The following is a 15482-nucleotide window of genomic DNA, read 5'->3' as shown; positions in this document are numbered from 1 at the left end:
TGCTGGAGGGAGGTTTATCCGTGTTTTGTTGTAACTTTGAAACTAAGTCTAGAAGGGTTTTGTGCATCTTTTGTTACCCTGTAAAGTTATCTTCCAACCTGATTTTAAGGAGGGGATTTTTACCTTTTCTTTTTTTTTTAAAATAAAATTCTTCTTTTAAGAATGGATTGATTTTTTTTCAGTGTCCAGAGATCCAAGGATTTGGGTCTGTGTTCACTTTGTACCAATTGGTTAGGATATTATTCTCAAGCCTCCCCAGGAAAGGAGGTGTAAGGGCTTAGGGGGATATTTTGGGGGAACAGGAACTCCTTCATATTGTGCCCTTCATATTGCCTCTATATAAATCCATGGCACGCCCACATCTTGAATACTGCGTGCGGATGTGGTCGCCCCATCTCAAAAAAGATATATTGGAATTGGAAAAGGTTCAGAAAAGGGCAACAAAAATGATTAGGGGTATAGAATTAGCTTTCGTATGAGGAGAGATTAAGAAGACTGGGACTTTTCATCTTGGAAAAGAGGTGACTAAGGGGGGATATGATAGAAGTCTACAAAATCATGAGTGGTATAGAGAAAGTAAATAAGGAAATGTTATTTACTCCTTCTCATAATACAAGAACAAGGGGCCACCAAATGAAATTAATAGGTAGCAGGTTTAAAACAAACACCAGAAAGTATTTTTTCACACAACACACTATCAACCTCTGGAACTCCTTGCCAGATGGTGTTGTCAAGGCCAATACTATAACAGGGTTCAAAAGGAGCTAGATAGATTCATGGAAGATAGGTCTATCAATGGCTATTCGCCAGGATGGGCAGCAATGGTGTTCCTAGCCTCTGTTTGCCAGAAGCTGGGATTGGGTGACAATCACTTGATGATAACCTGTCTGTTCATTCCCTTTGGGGCACCTGCCATTGGTTACTGTCAGAAGACAGGATACTGGGCTTGATGGACCTTTGGTCTGACCCAGTATGGTCGTTCTTATGAGAAATTGTTACCATGATAGCTGTGCTGACCGAAGTCTGAGCTCCAAAAATCTGCTTTGGCTAAGTTCTGCTCTGATTTATAAACCATACAACTCCAGTTACTTCATTGGGGTGATCAGTGTGTACGTCGAGGCAGAATTTGGCCCATAATCCCTTGATCAGCAGAAAGGGTCTTTGTCAACATTTGAAATGAACCAGGGAAGTAGTCAGAGGCAGCATAAACAGGACTATAAACTTTAAAGTGATGACTCACATCTGGACTGTCCCTACAGAATCTAGAGCCTCACTTCAAATCAGTTCATTAGAAAAAACCTCCTGGTTCCCTGGTAAAGTTATTATATAATAGGGCTGATTAGATTCAGATTTATAAACTCAAGCCGGGATTGTTTCAGATCCCAAGGTCAGATGTGAATTTAACAGAGGCAAATCTTACCACTGGAAAAATAGCTGCCTCCCACTCCACCAATAATAATCAGCTCTCACAGTTTAAACAAGATTGATCCAGCACTAAGAAAAGCAGCTTTCCCCTAATAGTACATAGATGGAGGGGCCTTTCATGCTTATGTTGCTGATTTATGCATGTGGAACTCAGGCAGGTTTGTTGTGGTGACTGAGATAGAGTGAAAGCAAAATAAGGGAAGAACAGGAAGCTTGAACCTTGTTGGACGTAAAGGAAGCATCATACTCTGGAAGCCAGTGAAATATTTTTTTAAATAAGAAACCAATTTAATATAAGGCAGAGATTCAATAAAACACACTGTGACAAAGTTCCTCCTCTGCCTTGGTGGGTCCTGCGCTTATGGGCAGATTTGCTCGCCTCAGAGGTTCATGGCAGCCCTCAGTTTGGCCACTTTTGCTAGTGGCTCAAACCTGCCGTTCACTCAGCTAACCTCATCACTGGCCAGCATGGGGAAAAGGAAGGAGAACAATCCCCGCAGTCTCTGCCGATCCACTTAGTGAGTCAGGGGACAGGCCAGGGACCTTTCCCTCTGGTGGGACCCACAGTCCAGGTCAACTCCTCTTATATCCAACAGGGGGGAGGGGGAACCTGGGCCTGCCCTCTACTCTGGGTTCCAGCCCAGGGCCCTGTGGATCACAGCTGTCTACTGTGTTTCTTGTAATAGCTGTGTGACAGCTACAACTCCCTGGGCTACTTCCCCATGGCCTCCTCCCAACACCTTCTTTATCCTCACTACAGGACCTTCCTCCTGATGCCAGGTAGCGTTTGTACTCCTCAGACCTCCAGCAGCACACCCTCTCACTCTCAGCTCCTTGCACCCCCCTCACTGATTGAAGTGAGGTTCTTTTTAAACCACTTGCCCTGATTAGCCTGGCTGTCTTAATTGATTCTAGCAGCTGCTTAATTGGCTCCAGATGTCCTAATTAGCCTGCCTGCCTTAATTGGTTCCAGCAAGTTCCTGATTGTTCTGGAACCGCCCCTGTTACCTTACCCAGGGAAAAGAGACTTGCTTAATCTGGGGCTAATATAGCTGCCTTCTATCACTCTCCTGTAGCCTTCTGGGCCGACCCTGCCACAACACTCAAATACACTAAAAATATTATTATTGTTTGCTGTTTGAGTTGCAGTAGTGTTCAGAAGCTCCAATCTATTACGACAGTCCCTGAAAGCTACTCTAACTGGACTGGGAGCCAAACTGCCCCACACCAACTATGGCAATCATAAGCATGCAGATGCGGTGTAAGCCTTCACATGGCCTGCGCACATCCAACCATGTCTACATTTGAAGGGCAGGGCCTCTGTACTGATTAGGAAGTTTCTTAGTTCTTTTATGTGAACACATTATGCATAGTTTCTGTTTTTAAAGCTGGGAAATGATTTTTATATATTTAAAATTTATATTTTCCATGCCCTGTGACACACTTCCACTACCTTTTCTGGAATACAGCATCTCTTTTAGGAAGTAACCTTTCCTGTTTGGATTTCTAGGATCACAGTGACAGCGATGTGCAACATGGACTTCAGTCGATTTCCCCTGGACTCACAGACTTGTTCTCTGGAGCTGGAAAGCTGTAAGTTGTATAGATGTTCTTAGCTGCAAGTCCCCCTTAGCTGACTGTACACATTGGTAGGTTATACATACTTCAGAATAAAGAAAAATAATATTTTAGGCCCTGAGTCAATGCCTGTTGAAGTCAATGAGTGTCTTTCCACTGAGTCAATGGGCTTTGGATCGGATCCTTATTTGTGGAAGGAGGAAGGGAGGGAGCGTGTGTGTGTGTGTGTGTGTGTGAGAGAGAGAGAGCGTTTGTAGTAGATGACACAAATTAAAAACAACGAAAGTCAAACTTGGGTCCTACTCCATGGGCTGGTGACTATTACGACATACTGGCTTGGAGGGAAAACTCAGAATTCCTGTTGTGTTGGTTGGCTCTGTTTGGGAGATGATGATTAAAACCATCATGGAGGACAATTGCTACTCTTTTCAATTTATGTACCTTTCATCCCCAAAGACTCTAACATGCTTTACAAATGATAGGCCGGAGCCTGCAAGTACTAAAGTACATGAGCAGTCCCACTGAGTTCAACTTGGGTAATTCAGTTCAACTTAATGGGACTCACCAGGGGCATGAAGTTGCTTTCATGCTTAAGTGCTGGATTCACAAAGAAACTTTTAGGTACCTAGAAAATCACTGGGATTTACAAAGCCTGGGTTAGGCACATAGGCTCCTTATTCACTGGTGGATAGAGCACTCATCTCTGAGGTGGAAGACACAAGATCCAGTCCCTCCAGAATGCAACAGGTGAGACTGAGGGAACCCCACATCAGAATATCCCATAGCCCAGTGCTTAGAGCATTCACCTGAGAGGTGATGACAGATCTCTGTTCAAATCCTGTCTCTCCCTCAGGTGGAGGGGGGACTTGAACCAGGGAACTTCTACATTCCAGGTGTGTGTCCTATCCCCTGGATAGGGTGACCATATTTCCCTCTGCTGACTGCAGGACACCTGATGAAATTACTCATATTCAAGCAAGTTCAATGGCAATCCAACAGAACTATGCAGTACAAACGTTCAAGTTGACTGAGTGCCCGTTAAAAAGAAATACTGCGTAGTTGGATTCTTTTTATTTAAATTCTTATCTTTAAGGCTTTAGGGTTCACAAGGGAGAGGTCACACACACACACACACACACACTCCCGTACACCTCTCTCACATGGTGGGTGATCAACCGACCAACCTGACTCTCCCTGCCCAGCGTTCTCTGCCCTCCATGCCTGGCTGGGCCCCTGGGATGGACCCGCCTCTCCTGGCACACGGTGGGTGCAACAGGTGGGTGGGGGTGTGGCATGCAGGGTCACATTCTCCCCCCACCCCAATTTCTGCCAGGGTTCACACCAGAATGTGGCCAGCAGCAGCCTTTCGGCCTTGTGTGGGAGGGAAGGGACAGAAGCTGCTTCCAGACGCAGAGGGGATGGGGGAAAGGGATCATAGAATCATAGAATCATAGAATATCAGGGTTGGAAGGGACCCCAGAAGGTCATCTAGTCCAACCCCCTGCTCAAAGCAGGACCAATTCCCAGTTAAATCATCCCAGCCAGGGCTTTGTCAAGCCTGACCTTAAAAACCTCTAAGGAAGGAGATTCTACCACCTCCCTAGGTAACGCATTCCAGTGTTTCACCACCCTCTTAGTGAAAAAGTTTTTCCTAATATCCAATCTAAACCTCCCCCATTGCAACTTGAGACCATTACTCCTCGTTCTGTCATCTGCTACCATTGAGAACAGTCTAGAGCCATCCTCTTTGGAACCCCCTTTCAGGTAGTTGAAAGCAGCTATCAAATCCCCCCTCATTCTTCTCTTCTGCAGACTAAACAATCCCAGCTCCCTCAGCCTCTCTTCATAAGTCATGTGCTCTAGACCCCTAATAATTTTTGTTGCCCTTCGCTGGACTCTCTCCAATTTATCCACATCCTTCTTGTAGTGGGGGGCCCAAAACTGGACACAGTACTCCAGATGAGGCCTCACCAGTGTCGAATAGAGGGGAACGATCACATCCCTCGATCTGCTCGCTATGCCCCTACTTATACATCCCAAAATGCCATTGGCCTTCTTGGCAACAAGGGCACACTGTTGACTCATATCCAGCTTCTCGTCCACTGTCACCCCTAGGTCCTTTTCCGCAGAACTGCTGCCTAGCCATTCGGTCCCTAGTCTGTAGCGGTGCATTGGATTCTTCCATCCTAAGTGCAGGACCCTGCACTTATCCTTATTGAACCTCATCAGATTTCTTTTGGCCCAATCCTCCAATTTGTCTAGGTCCTTCTGTATCCTATCCCTCCCCTCCAGCGTATCTACCACTCCTCCCAGTTTAGTATCATATGCAAATTTGGATGACCTGGCCCCTGTCTTTGCAGAGCTAATCTCTTCTTCTCTCACCCTCTCATGGCTGGAAGCAGCTTGTCCCTTCCTGCCTGCACAGTGTTGAAAGGCAGCTAACACCTCGAGGCTGCTGCTGGCCAATGACATAACCCAGCTGCCTCCTGTCCCCACCGGCTACAGTGCGGGCAGGAAGGGGTTGAGCCCTAAGGATGCATTGTGCACCAGGGCCCAGGGAACCTGACTGCAGGGGCTTCAGTGAACTGGCCAGAGAGGTGGCTCAGCAGGGGAGGGTGCCTAGGGGACAGAGCAGCCCCACACTCTCTGGGGGCAAGACCCAGGGCTGGGGGCGGGGGTGTGTGAAGAGGGCGGTAAGCCCCTGCCCTGGAGGCTGCTGTGGAGCCTGCAGGTTTGGGCCATGAACAAGCGGGAAATTGCTTCTCCCCTCTCCCCCCCCCACCACTCCAGAGTTTAGTTGAGGGGCAGAGAGGCTTCCCCATGCCAGCGCTGGGTGGGGCTTTGGCACATGCAGAGCTCGCCTCCTCCTGGCGAGCACCCTGAGCTGGAGGGTCTTGGGCTTTCCCAGGACCCCAGCCCAGCCAGAGGCAGTGGGGGAAGGAGGGAGCCTGCTGGCCAGGCTGCTGCTGAGCTGAGTGCTCTGACCAGAAGCTTAATTTCCGCACAGCCCTGGGAGTGGGACACGTCCCACTGATGGGGATATGGAGGAGCAGTGGGGTTCCGGGGGGGCAAAGGGACAAAGCAGGAAGAGGACAGTGAGAGGGGGAGCATGTAAAGGGCTGATGGGTGGGAAACAGGGGCGACATGTAACTGGCTGTTGCCTCGTGTCTGTCCGCACTCATCAGCCACCGCAACTCTCAGAGCACAGCCAGTGCCAGCTGGAAATGGGATGGGGTGGGGGCAGGGCCCTGTTGGCCGAGAGCCGGCATGCAGCGAGGGCTGTGCTGATGGACCAGCAGGGGATCAGCTGGCCCTGCATGCTGCAGCTTTGCCCTGCCACCAGCCTTGCACACCCACCCCCATCGTCGGCCACTGGACCCCCTCCCCCCCACTCACCACTGGTGGGAGGGTGGCTGATGAGCAGGGATCTGGCCAGCAGCAGGACCTGTCAGTACTGATGTGGGGAGGAGGGATAGAAAATACAGGACAATTTGCCTGTTTTTAAGAAAAAGTCAGGACACCTGCAGGAGGGCTTAAATTACGAGACTGTCCCTTTAAAAACAGGATGTCTGGTCACCCTACCCGCTGAACTAAAAAGTTATGAGGGAAATCCTCTTTCTCCTCCTTCGGTGTTTTGTGTAAGCCTGTCTATATGGGCCTCAATGGGTAGGTCTGAGCAAGTTAGGCAAAGGAAAGCCTGTCTTCTCTAGATTCATGCGTCGCTCTGGGGCTGAGGCATCTGGACATCTGGCGTGGGGCTGCAGCGCACATGTGCAAAGGCCGAAACATAAGTGTTGAGGGAACTTTTACTGGAAAAATTTAGGCACTGAGCAATTTTAGTTGAATTTGTGAATCCCACTGGGGCCTGATTCTGGGATCGAGGCACCTAAAGTGGCAATTAAGTGCCTGAATCCTTTTTGTAAATCCAGCCCTAAATGTCTTAAACAACAGTGTTTCCACTGCTATCCTCAGGAGACTATTCATCAGTCTCCCAAGACCAGTTACCTAATTGTTCTGATGTTTCTCCAGATATTTAGCCTCAATTTTCCTATGCTAAATTTCATCCCTTTCTTCCCTCATTATGCTCATATATCGCACTAAATAATTCCTCTCTCTCTTTTGTGTTTATACCCTTCAAATATTTGTTGACTTGTTACCTATGGTGATACCTCTCACCTTCAATTACATCTTTCAAATAAGATTTTAGATGGCTGTCTCTCACTTTCCCCCTAAATTTGGCCAGATTAATCATAATTACTTCCTATAAACTTTCCTCATAAACCCATCTTTCCAGCCCCTTAATCAATTCTGGTGTTCGTCTCTGAATCTTCACCAATTCGTCTACATTTTTCTGGTAGTGTGGTGATCAGAAATGTACCATTCTAGTTATACACCAGTGCTGTATAAAGGCGGACATGGACCATGATGTGATGTCTTTTGTTTGGCTTTTTGTGCTGCAACATTACATCATATGGCAAGATCCTTATTTAATCTACTGTCCATTAAAAACCCTATTTATTTGGCATTACTGCATTCCAAAGATGTATCTGTGTTTCAGGTTATTTTCTGCAGATACATTCATCTGCATTTTTTCCAAACAGAATTCAATGTTATTTTCCACCCATACTTCCAACCTCCTTAGTACTCTTTGCATTATTAGTCTGTCCTCACTAGTATTTGTGATATTCCCTAATTCAGAGCCTGATCCTGCACCAGAGTCCATGAAACATGGATCCCTGCACCAAGCAGATCACAATGCAGGACTGTGGCCTTAGAATCATTTGTGAATCTCACTAATATGTTCCTTATCCACACATAGTAACTTTTAATTCTGACTGTTTACGTGAAATATCCTAAAGCCACGTCACATTGTGTCTTTTTTTCTTTTCTTTTTTTCTGAAGATGCTTACACTGATGAAGATCTGATGCTTTACTGGAAAAATGGGAATGAATCCCTGAAAACCGATGAGAAGATTTCCTTGTCTCAGTTTTTGATACAAAAGTTTCATACTACTTCCAGACTTGCTTTCTACAGTAGCACTGGTATCATTCTTCTTAAAATGGTTTTGTTATTCTTTTGAGTCATTGCCATATATTTATAGTTCAATTTCAAACATTTGCCAGGTGAAATTTAAATGAAATTTCTGTAAGAAGTACTTGAGTAATAGTCCTTGTTTCTTTCCCTTTGCCCTTGTCATCTTTGGGATTATAGATCATTATAGTCTATGTGCTGTGAACGATCTGAAGAATATAGAATCCCCCCACCCTGTATATATTCACAATTATAGGTTGTCTACTCTTATAAAGTAAATATATGATTTTCTGAAAGATGTAGCAGCTCTGTATGTGTCATTAAAATGCTCTTCATGACACTTTTTCCCCTTCCCAACAGGATGGTACAATAGACTATACATAAATTTCACTTTACACCGCCACATCTTCTTCTTCTTGCTCCAAACCTATTTCCCTGCCACTCTAATGGTCATGCTATCGTGGGTGTCCTTCTGGATTGATCGCAGAGCTGTACCTGCTAGAGTGTCACTAGGTGAGGGCAATTAACATCAACCATGAGTGTGGCAAAACCTTTGAATTTGGAAGAGCAGGGGGAGGGGGAATTCTCTGTTTCATTTGTTAAATATGCTAGGAAAATACATGTGTATTTTATCTGATAATTAAAGTAGTCTAAGGCCTGTGCTTTGTCTTATGTTCTTCATTGTTGAATTGATTCTTCATGATTGATAAATCTTCTAGATCTGTATTTAAATCAGGGCAGAAGATGGAACTGTATTTTAAAAAGAGATGGAAGCAGAGAAAAGAGATTCCAGTGTTTGTGAACTAGTGAATCAAGATTTCTAATTACAGGCCCAACCTAGCAGTCCTGAAATGGGCTTCAAAATAAATGAGAGTTTTGTCTAATTCAGGACTGTTGGAATTTCTTTTGTTTAAAAAACAAAAAAAGAAACAGATGTGCTCAGTTATTAATGTCTAGGTCAGAGAGAGGCTGAGATGTAATGAAAAGTCTAGTGTATCTCTCTGAATATGAGTGCATATGACTTCTTATAAATACAGAGTAAAAACAGCATGTTACTCCCATAGTCGGTGATACTTATAGAGCTACACACTGTAACAAGCATCTGAAAAAAGCAGCAGAGTCTGCTCAAGAGAAAGAGAAAAGGAGGACTTGTGGCACCTTAGAGACTAACCAATTTATCTGAGCATGAGCTTTCGTGAGCCACAGCTCACTTCATCGGATGCATTCAGTGGAAAGCGTAGAAGATCTTTTTATACACACAAAGCATGAAAAAATACCTCCTCTCACCCCACTCTCCTGCTGGTAATAGCTTATCTAAAGTGATCACTCTCCTTACACTGTGTATGATAATCAAGTTGGGCCATTTCCAGCACAAGTCCAGGTTTTCTCCCCCCCCCAACTTGATTATCATACACAGTGTAAGGAGAGTGATCACTTTAGATAAGCTATTACCAGCAGGAGAGTGGGGTGAGGGGAGGTATTTTTTCATGCTTTGTGTGTATAAAAAGATCTTCTACGCTTTCCACTGAATGCATCCGATGAAGTGAGCTGTAGCTCACGAAAGCTCATGCTCAGATAAATTGGTTAGTCTCTAAGGTGCCACAAGTCCTCCTTTTCTTTTTGCGAATACAGACTAACATGGCTGTTACTCTGAAACCTGTCAAGTGAAAGAACTTCACTAGTTTGGAAAGCCCTGATTAAAGTCACACAAATGCTCTTTGGCTCTGGCACTCAATTGTTAAGCAGCCATTGCAAACTGGTGAAAATTAGGGAAAGTATTTTACTTTTATCACCACAGAGTACCTGCTTAACTGTAAAATGTATACTATGGATACAGTGGATGCCATTAAAAACTTTTCAATCACCTTAGCTAAGGTGAGCACATGATGACTTTCTGTCACATCATGTCATGCAAGACATTTCCACACTCACACACAGGATTTAACATAAATGGCTTTCACCTTTTGAGACAATGATTCCAGTCAAGTCCACTTCAGCAGTGACCAAAAGTCTTTGGTCATTGACTGCTGTTTGGTGAACTGTGTAAAACAAATGGATGCTCTCAGTGAACCAAGAGTCCTTATCATCACTGGCACCCTGGATGATAGCTAAAGCAGAAAAAAAATGACTAAGTGACAATCTAACGAGTGGTCCCTGTAGGTTGGGGCTGAAACATCACTTCCTAATTAAACACTAGAGAATTAAAGAGAATCACAAGGGAAGTGGTAGCTGCTCCATCACATTTAAAAATTTGACTAGACAGAGTACTCAGGAACGCAGTGTAGGGGAAAATCCTGCATTGTGAGGCAGCTAGACAAGATGACCTAATAAATCATTTCTAGAGGCTATGAATGGTGCTGAGTACAGTACCGTATTTCGAGACAAAACTAATTAATAGTAGATGCCTTCTGAATTATATTTGGCATATGAAGTACATTTTTGTGGGGATTTTTCCAGGGATAACCACAGTGCTGACCATGTCAACAATCATCACTGGTGTAAATGCCTCCATGCCTCGAGTTTCCTACATCAAAGCTGTGGACATTTACCTCTGGGTCAGTTTTGTGTTCGTCTTTCTCTCAGTGTTGGAATACGCAGCAGTGAATTACCTGACCACAGTGCAAGAACGGAAGGAAAGGAAGTTGCGAGAGAAGGTGAGAGACAATCTTTTTATATGTGACGTGCTTTATATTGGGTGTTTTGGGAAAAGGAATGGGAAAACTCTGACATTCATGGTGTGTGATTAATTTGTCTACAATGCTGAAGCTGACACTGAAGTACTGACACCACAAAAACAGGAGTTGATCTCTTTGATGATGATCATTATACAAAAGGAAGAGAGAACGAAACAAAGATCAGAACTGGGGATGTTTGCAACCTGGGACTTTGGCAGAGACCATATGTGGAGAGTAAGAGGGGGGAAATCCAGAGTGATATTTCCTTGTGGTTGCCACAATTTATTTTTAAAGTTACAGCTAATGGATTATTCTGAGTGAATTAAAGACCTCTAACTCACAGTCAGGTACATTTAAAAAATTGGGCTCAATAAAGGTAATAGTAGAATTGTTCTTTGGCACAAAACACACTTCAGCAACAAACAGTCTTTATACTTATTCTTTTAATGTGCCATGAAAGGCCGTGGTGCTAAGCGAATCATTTTTATGCTTTTCACTCATGCTGTTGGGTAATTTAAAAGAATCTTTTAAAAAAAAATGTACCTGTTTCACTGAAAGCCCATTTAATGGCTGAATACCTTTTCTGTACTTCCTTTCCCATGGTTGGTATCCCAAGGAGTTTGTGTGTAAATATTAGCTGTCTCTTCTCTAATCAGTCTGTTCCTCAGTCCTGAATCTTCAAGATCTGTCATGAGCCTCCTTCACCTCATGCTCCTCTGCCACAGTTCCTTGGCCTTCAATAAGCTTTCCTCCTTTAGCCCAGTTATGAAGTCTGAGGTCTCACTCTCTATTTTCCATCCCTCCAGCTGTCCCTTTGATTCCATCATTTCCCAGTTACACAAACATGCTAACAGTATCCCTCAACTGTCTCTCCATTTACCATTCCACCTCCCCGACACTGCTAAGGTAATTGAAGAAGCTGCTCACTACTACTGCCTTTTCTCTCTTTTGCCTCACTCTCGGTTCACTCCAATCTGGTTTCCATCCTCTCCATTGAAACTGCTGTCATCAAGGTCTCCCATGATCTCTTCTTGGCCGAGTCTAATGTATTCTGCTCCATTCTTATTCTCCATAAGCCCGCTGCAACCTTCAGTACTACAGTCTCTCTAATACCTCTCTGCAACCCCACAATACACTGCCTCCTCCTCAATATCCTGTTCACCTTTGGCTTTTGAGAACCTATACTTTCTTAGTGGCTCTCCTGCTCTTTACAGGAGTTCCACAGGACTCAATTTGTGGTGCGCTTCTCTTCTTCTATATCTTGTCACTGCATGGCTTCATCCACTCATACAGCTTCCGCTATCATTTCTGTGCTGATAATTCACAAATCTGCCTTTCGGCCTGCCCTGATGTCCAGGCCTGCATATCTTAGTGTTTCTGCAACATGCCTTGGACAGTTCATTGCCAGATCACACACATCATTGCTGAAACTGAACATTTATTTGTCCTCCTAAACCTCCTTTCCTTCGCCATTGCCATTCACCAAATCACTATCCTTCTGGACAATGACTGAGGCTTTCAACCTCAGGTCATTTTTGACTCCTACTTCTCCCTAAATCATGCCGCTTCTTCCTTCCCATTTAAAAAATACGACCTTTCTGTCTGTGCCCTGGTTATCTCCCACCTTGATTACTGAGGCAATCCTCTCTCTGATGCATCTTCAATCTGTCCATGATGCAGCTGCAAAAGTTATCTTGCTTGACTAATGGTTGGACAATTATGTTACTTTTGAATCCCTCCACCAGTTCCCTCTGTATCAAGTTTAAACATCATCACTTTGTGCCTCCTCCCATTCTACACTCTATGTGTAGAATAACCTCCAAATCCTGACATGCCAATCCAATGCTCCTCCCTCTTTCAAATCCCCCCTATAATCTCATTGTTTCCATGACAAATGCTTATTCATGTCTAATGATTTCTCCCCTCCAACATTGTTTAGAGGAGAAGAGAGTGAATACAGGGAAACTATTCACACACACACAAAGCTTCACTTAAGCCTGCCAACTCCTCCGGGTATTCCAGTGCATCTTGTTGTATCTGTGCCTCTCTATTAGACTATAAGATCCGCAGAACATAGACTCTTTCTGTCCTGTCTAAACTCTGAACACATCAGTGCTTAGCAAATAATAATAATTCAGCCTTGATAAATTCTACTGACCCAGAGCAGGTCATTTTTATGGCAAGTAAAATATCATTAGTTTTTTCGTTATCTGTCACCATGGTAAAAAGAAGATGAGTAGATTTTTGTGCCTGTGCTGGTAAGTTTTCAGGACAGCTCAGTGATGGCACAACTTGTCATTTGCGTCACAAATTTTCTTTCAATTGCTGATATCCCTGCACTGAATTGTATCACCATGCAATAAAGGAAGCAGGCTGAAAAGGCTGATTATACAAATCAAGAGCTTTTTATTTACCCTCAGATACAAGGCAATAATAATCATTAAGGATCATCAAGGAAACTGTGTGTTTGTTATCTCTAATGGGGTTATAGGGAAGTATGGCTTAGTGTCTGAGTGGAGTGAGGGCTCTTTAAGAGACACAAGAGACTATTATCTTTCACTGGAATAAATGTTGACCTCGTTAGCCAATGCCATTCAGCTGTGAAAGTCCCAGGGAATCCAAATTTGGATTTTTGCACTCCCCAGAAATGGACTGTGGTAGTATGGTGGCCTGAAGTCATTCAGCACATCTCTTCCATATATTTGTGTGTGCACATGTGTACATGGGAATACATCAGAGATGGATTAAGACTATATTGGGACCAGAACCATCTCAACTTTGGGCTTGCTCTCTCCTCCCATTATCTTCCTAGACACCTGGCAGTGTACACAACACCTATTAAATAAATCAGAGTCATTCAGCTCCTAGTCATTGTCTGTGACCTTCCCTCAGGCCAAATCATACTCTAACCTGGGGACTAAGAGTCACCTGGGTCCAACAGTATTTCTCTTCCTCTTGGGTCCTGCAGCAATTGGCCTGTAGCAACCTGGTGCTTACTATTGCATCCTGGATTGGTCAACTGAGGGGCCTGATGCTAAAGATCCTGATTTAGGAGATTAAGGAATATAATGTGGCTGCTCATAGAGAGACAAAAATAAAATTACATTTAAAAGATCAAAGATCATGGGTTCCACCTGTACTTACATTTTATACTTAGCTTGAAGGCAAGTGTGTTATAAACACAGTTTAAATTGGGTTGTAGCCAAACAGAGTTCTAAAAAAATCCCATCACTGATGGGAACAAGCTATTTAGAACAACTGTGTTGTAGCCTAGGTGTGAAGAATACCACAGTTCTTGTGACAGTACTTGGGCCCATGTGCATTGACCAGCCACATCATTTTGCTACAACTGGAACTGAGACAATAGACTCTTTTTTCAGTTTATGAATTGTCTGTGAGCAGTTTGTTTTGTTGTCCAAAATTATTTGCCAAATTATTCTTTGTCAGTGAGTTCATGAGCACTGTGCTTATGAGTATTTGGTATTTAGAATTCGAGATGCATTAGCTGTTTTGATTAAACCATTGGGATGAGTTTCACCTCAGATATTTTTCCTGTTCTCCGGCTGGATATGTGTAAGCTTTAGAATCAGGTTTCCAGAGGGAATACTTACATTTATGACATCAGAACTTACTTTCTGTCAGTATTTTTCTCATCTTTGCTTAAAATGCTGTTTCCACAAACATTACTGCCTCTTGCGCTATAATATCCATAGAAACTGAACATGAAAAGGAATGCAAAAGCAGCCAGAGGGAACTGAATTAACTGGGAAAAACTCCTGGTCAGGTTTATTTCAATCAAACCAATTTCCCATCCCTAATTAGCACATAGGATTTCAGAAACAAACCCGGACCCAATATAAATTTGCAACCAGTATGGCTAGTCAGCAACTTTTCATGTCAGAATACTTAAGCTTTAATAGAGAACCATATCACAGCTGAACTATAATGTGCAGCTCCAGTGTTTACAAGCTGTCCATAAAAAGAAAGCTCTCATCTTTGCCTCCAGTATTTTCGTTCAGTGTTTGACTATTGTTTGCTTGTTCGTTTCTTTCTCAGTTTCCATGTACATGTGGAATACCTAATACAAAAACGATGATGCTGGATGGAACCTACAGTGAATCTGATGCCAACAGCCTGGCAGGATACACAAGAAGCCAGATAGTGATTGAGGAAGAAAAACAGGACAAGATGGTGGTTCATTTGGCCATGAGCAATGAATCTAATTCATCAAGAAAGAGAGGGCTGAAAGGCCATGTTGGCCTGCGCATCATCCAGAACACTCACGCTATTGATAAATACTCAAGAATAATATTCCCAGGCACCTATATATTTTTTAACTTGATATACTGGTCTGTCTTTTGCTAGACATACCAAGGCAGAAGCCCTTCACAGGACTGTGTAGATGTTTTTTTTAAAAGTTCAGTTTGGCTGCTAAGCTAGAAAAACAGTTCAACTATTGTACCTGTGGAGCATAAAGCACTGGATATGTCCTGCAACGGGCACATTCGTCCAAGGCTTCCCAGAGAATTTGGTGTGTCAGTTGCTCTGTACGCCAAATCCCCATCTCCCCTCTGCTCTCTTGGTTTGCCCAACAGCTACTGTATATATATACTGGACAATACTGATAGTGCCTGATGTGCACTGGGGCCCAGATCCTCAAAGGGATTTAGGTGCCAATTCCCATTGGTTTCAATCGGAGTTAGGTTCCTAAATACCTCTGGAAATCTAGGCCAGGGCAACTACCACAAAAGAATCACCCAGCCGCCGCTGCT

At 43.8% G+C, this 15482-nt stretch overlaps 1 protein-coding gene across 1 annotated transcript in view; it reads left to right on the top strand.

The window, feature by feature from the left end:
- The window catches only part of LOC141983901 (gamma-aminobutyric acid receptor subunit rho-2), a 59004-nt gene extending 43872 nt beyond the window's left edge, over window positions 1-15132 (top strand). Inside the window, exons 5-9 of the mRNA XM_074946875.1 lie at window positions 2936-3018; window positions 7906-8046; window positions 8396-8548; window positions 10493-10689; window positions 14767-15132. Coding sequence (XP_074802976.1) covers window positions 2936-3018; window positions 7906-8046; window positions 8396-8548; window positions 10493-10689; window positions 14767-15075 — 883 coding nt within the window. The 3' untranslated portion in view covers window positions 15076-15132. The remainder of the gene's footprint in view (window positions 1-2935; window positions 3019-7905; window positions 8047-8395; window positions 8549-10492; window positions 10690-14766) is intronic.
- Window positions 15133-15482: the final 350 nt, after the last annotated feature.

The sequence above is a fragment of the Natator depressus genome, chromosome 3 (genome assembly GCF_965152275.1).
Source record: "Natator depressus isolate rNatDep1 chromosome 3, rNatDep2.hap1, whole genome shotgun sequence".
In the NCBI taxonomy this organism is placed as follows: Eukaryota; Metazoa; Chordata; order Testudines; family Cheloniidae; genus Natator; species Natator depressus.
The sequence above is the reverse complement of the archived record's forward strand: the minus strand, read 5'-3'. Positions and strand labels throughout refer to the sequence as shown.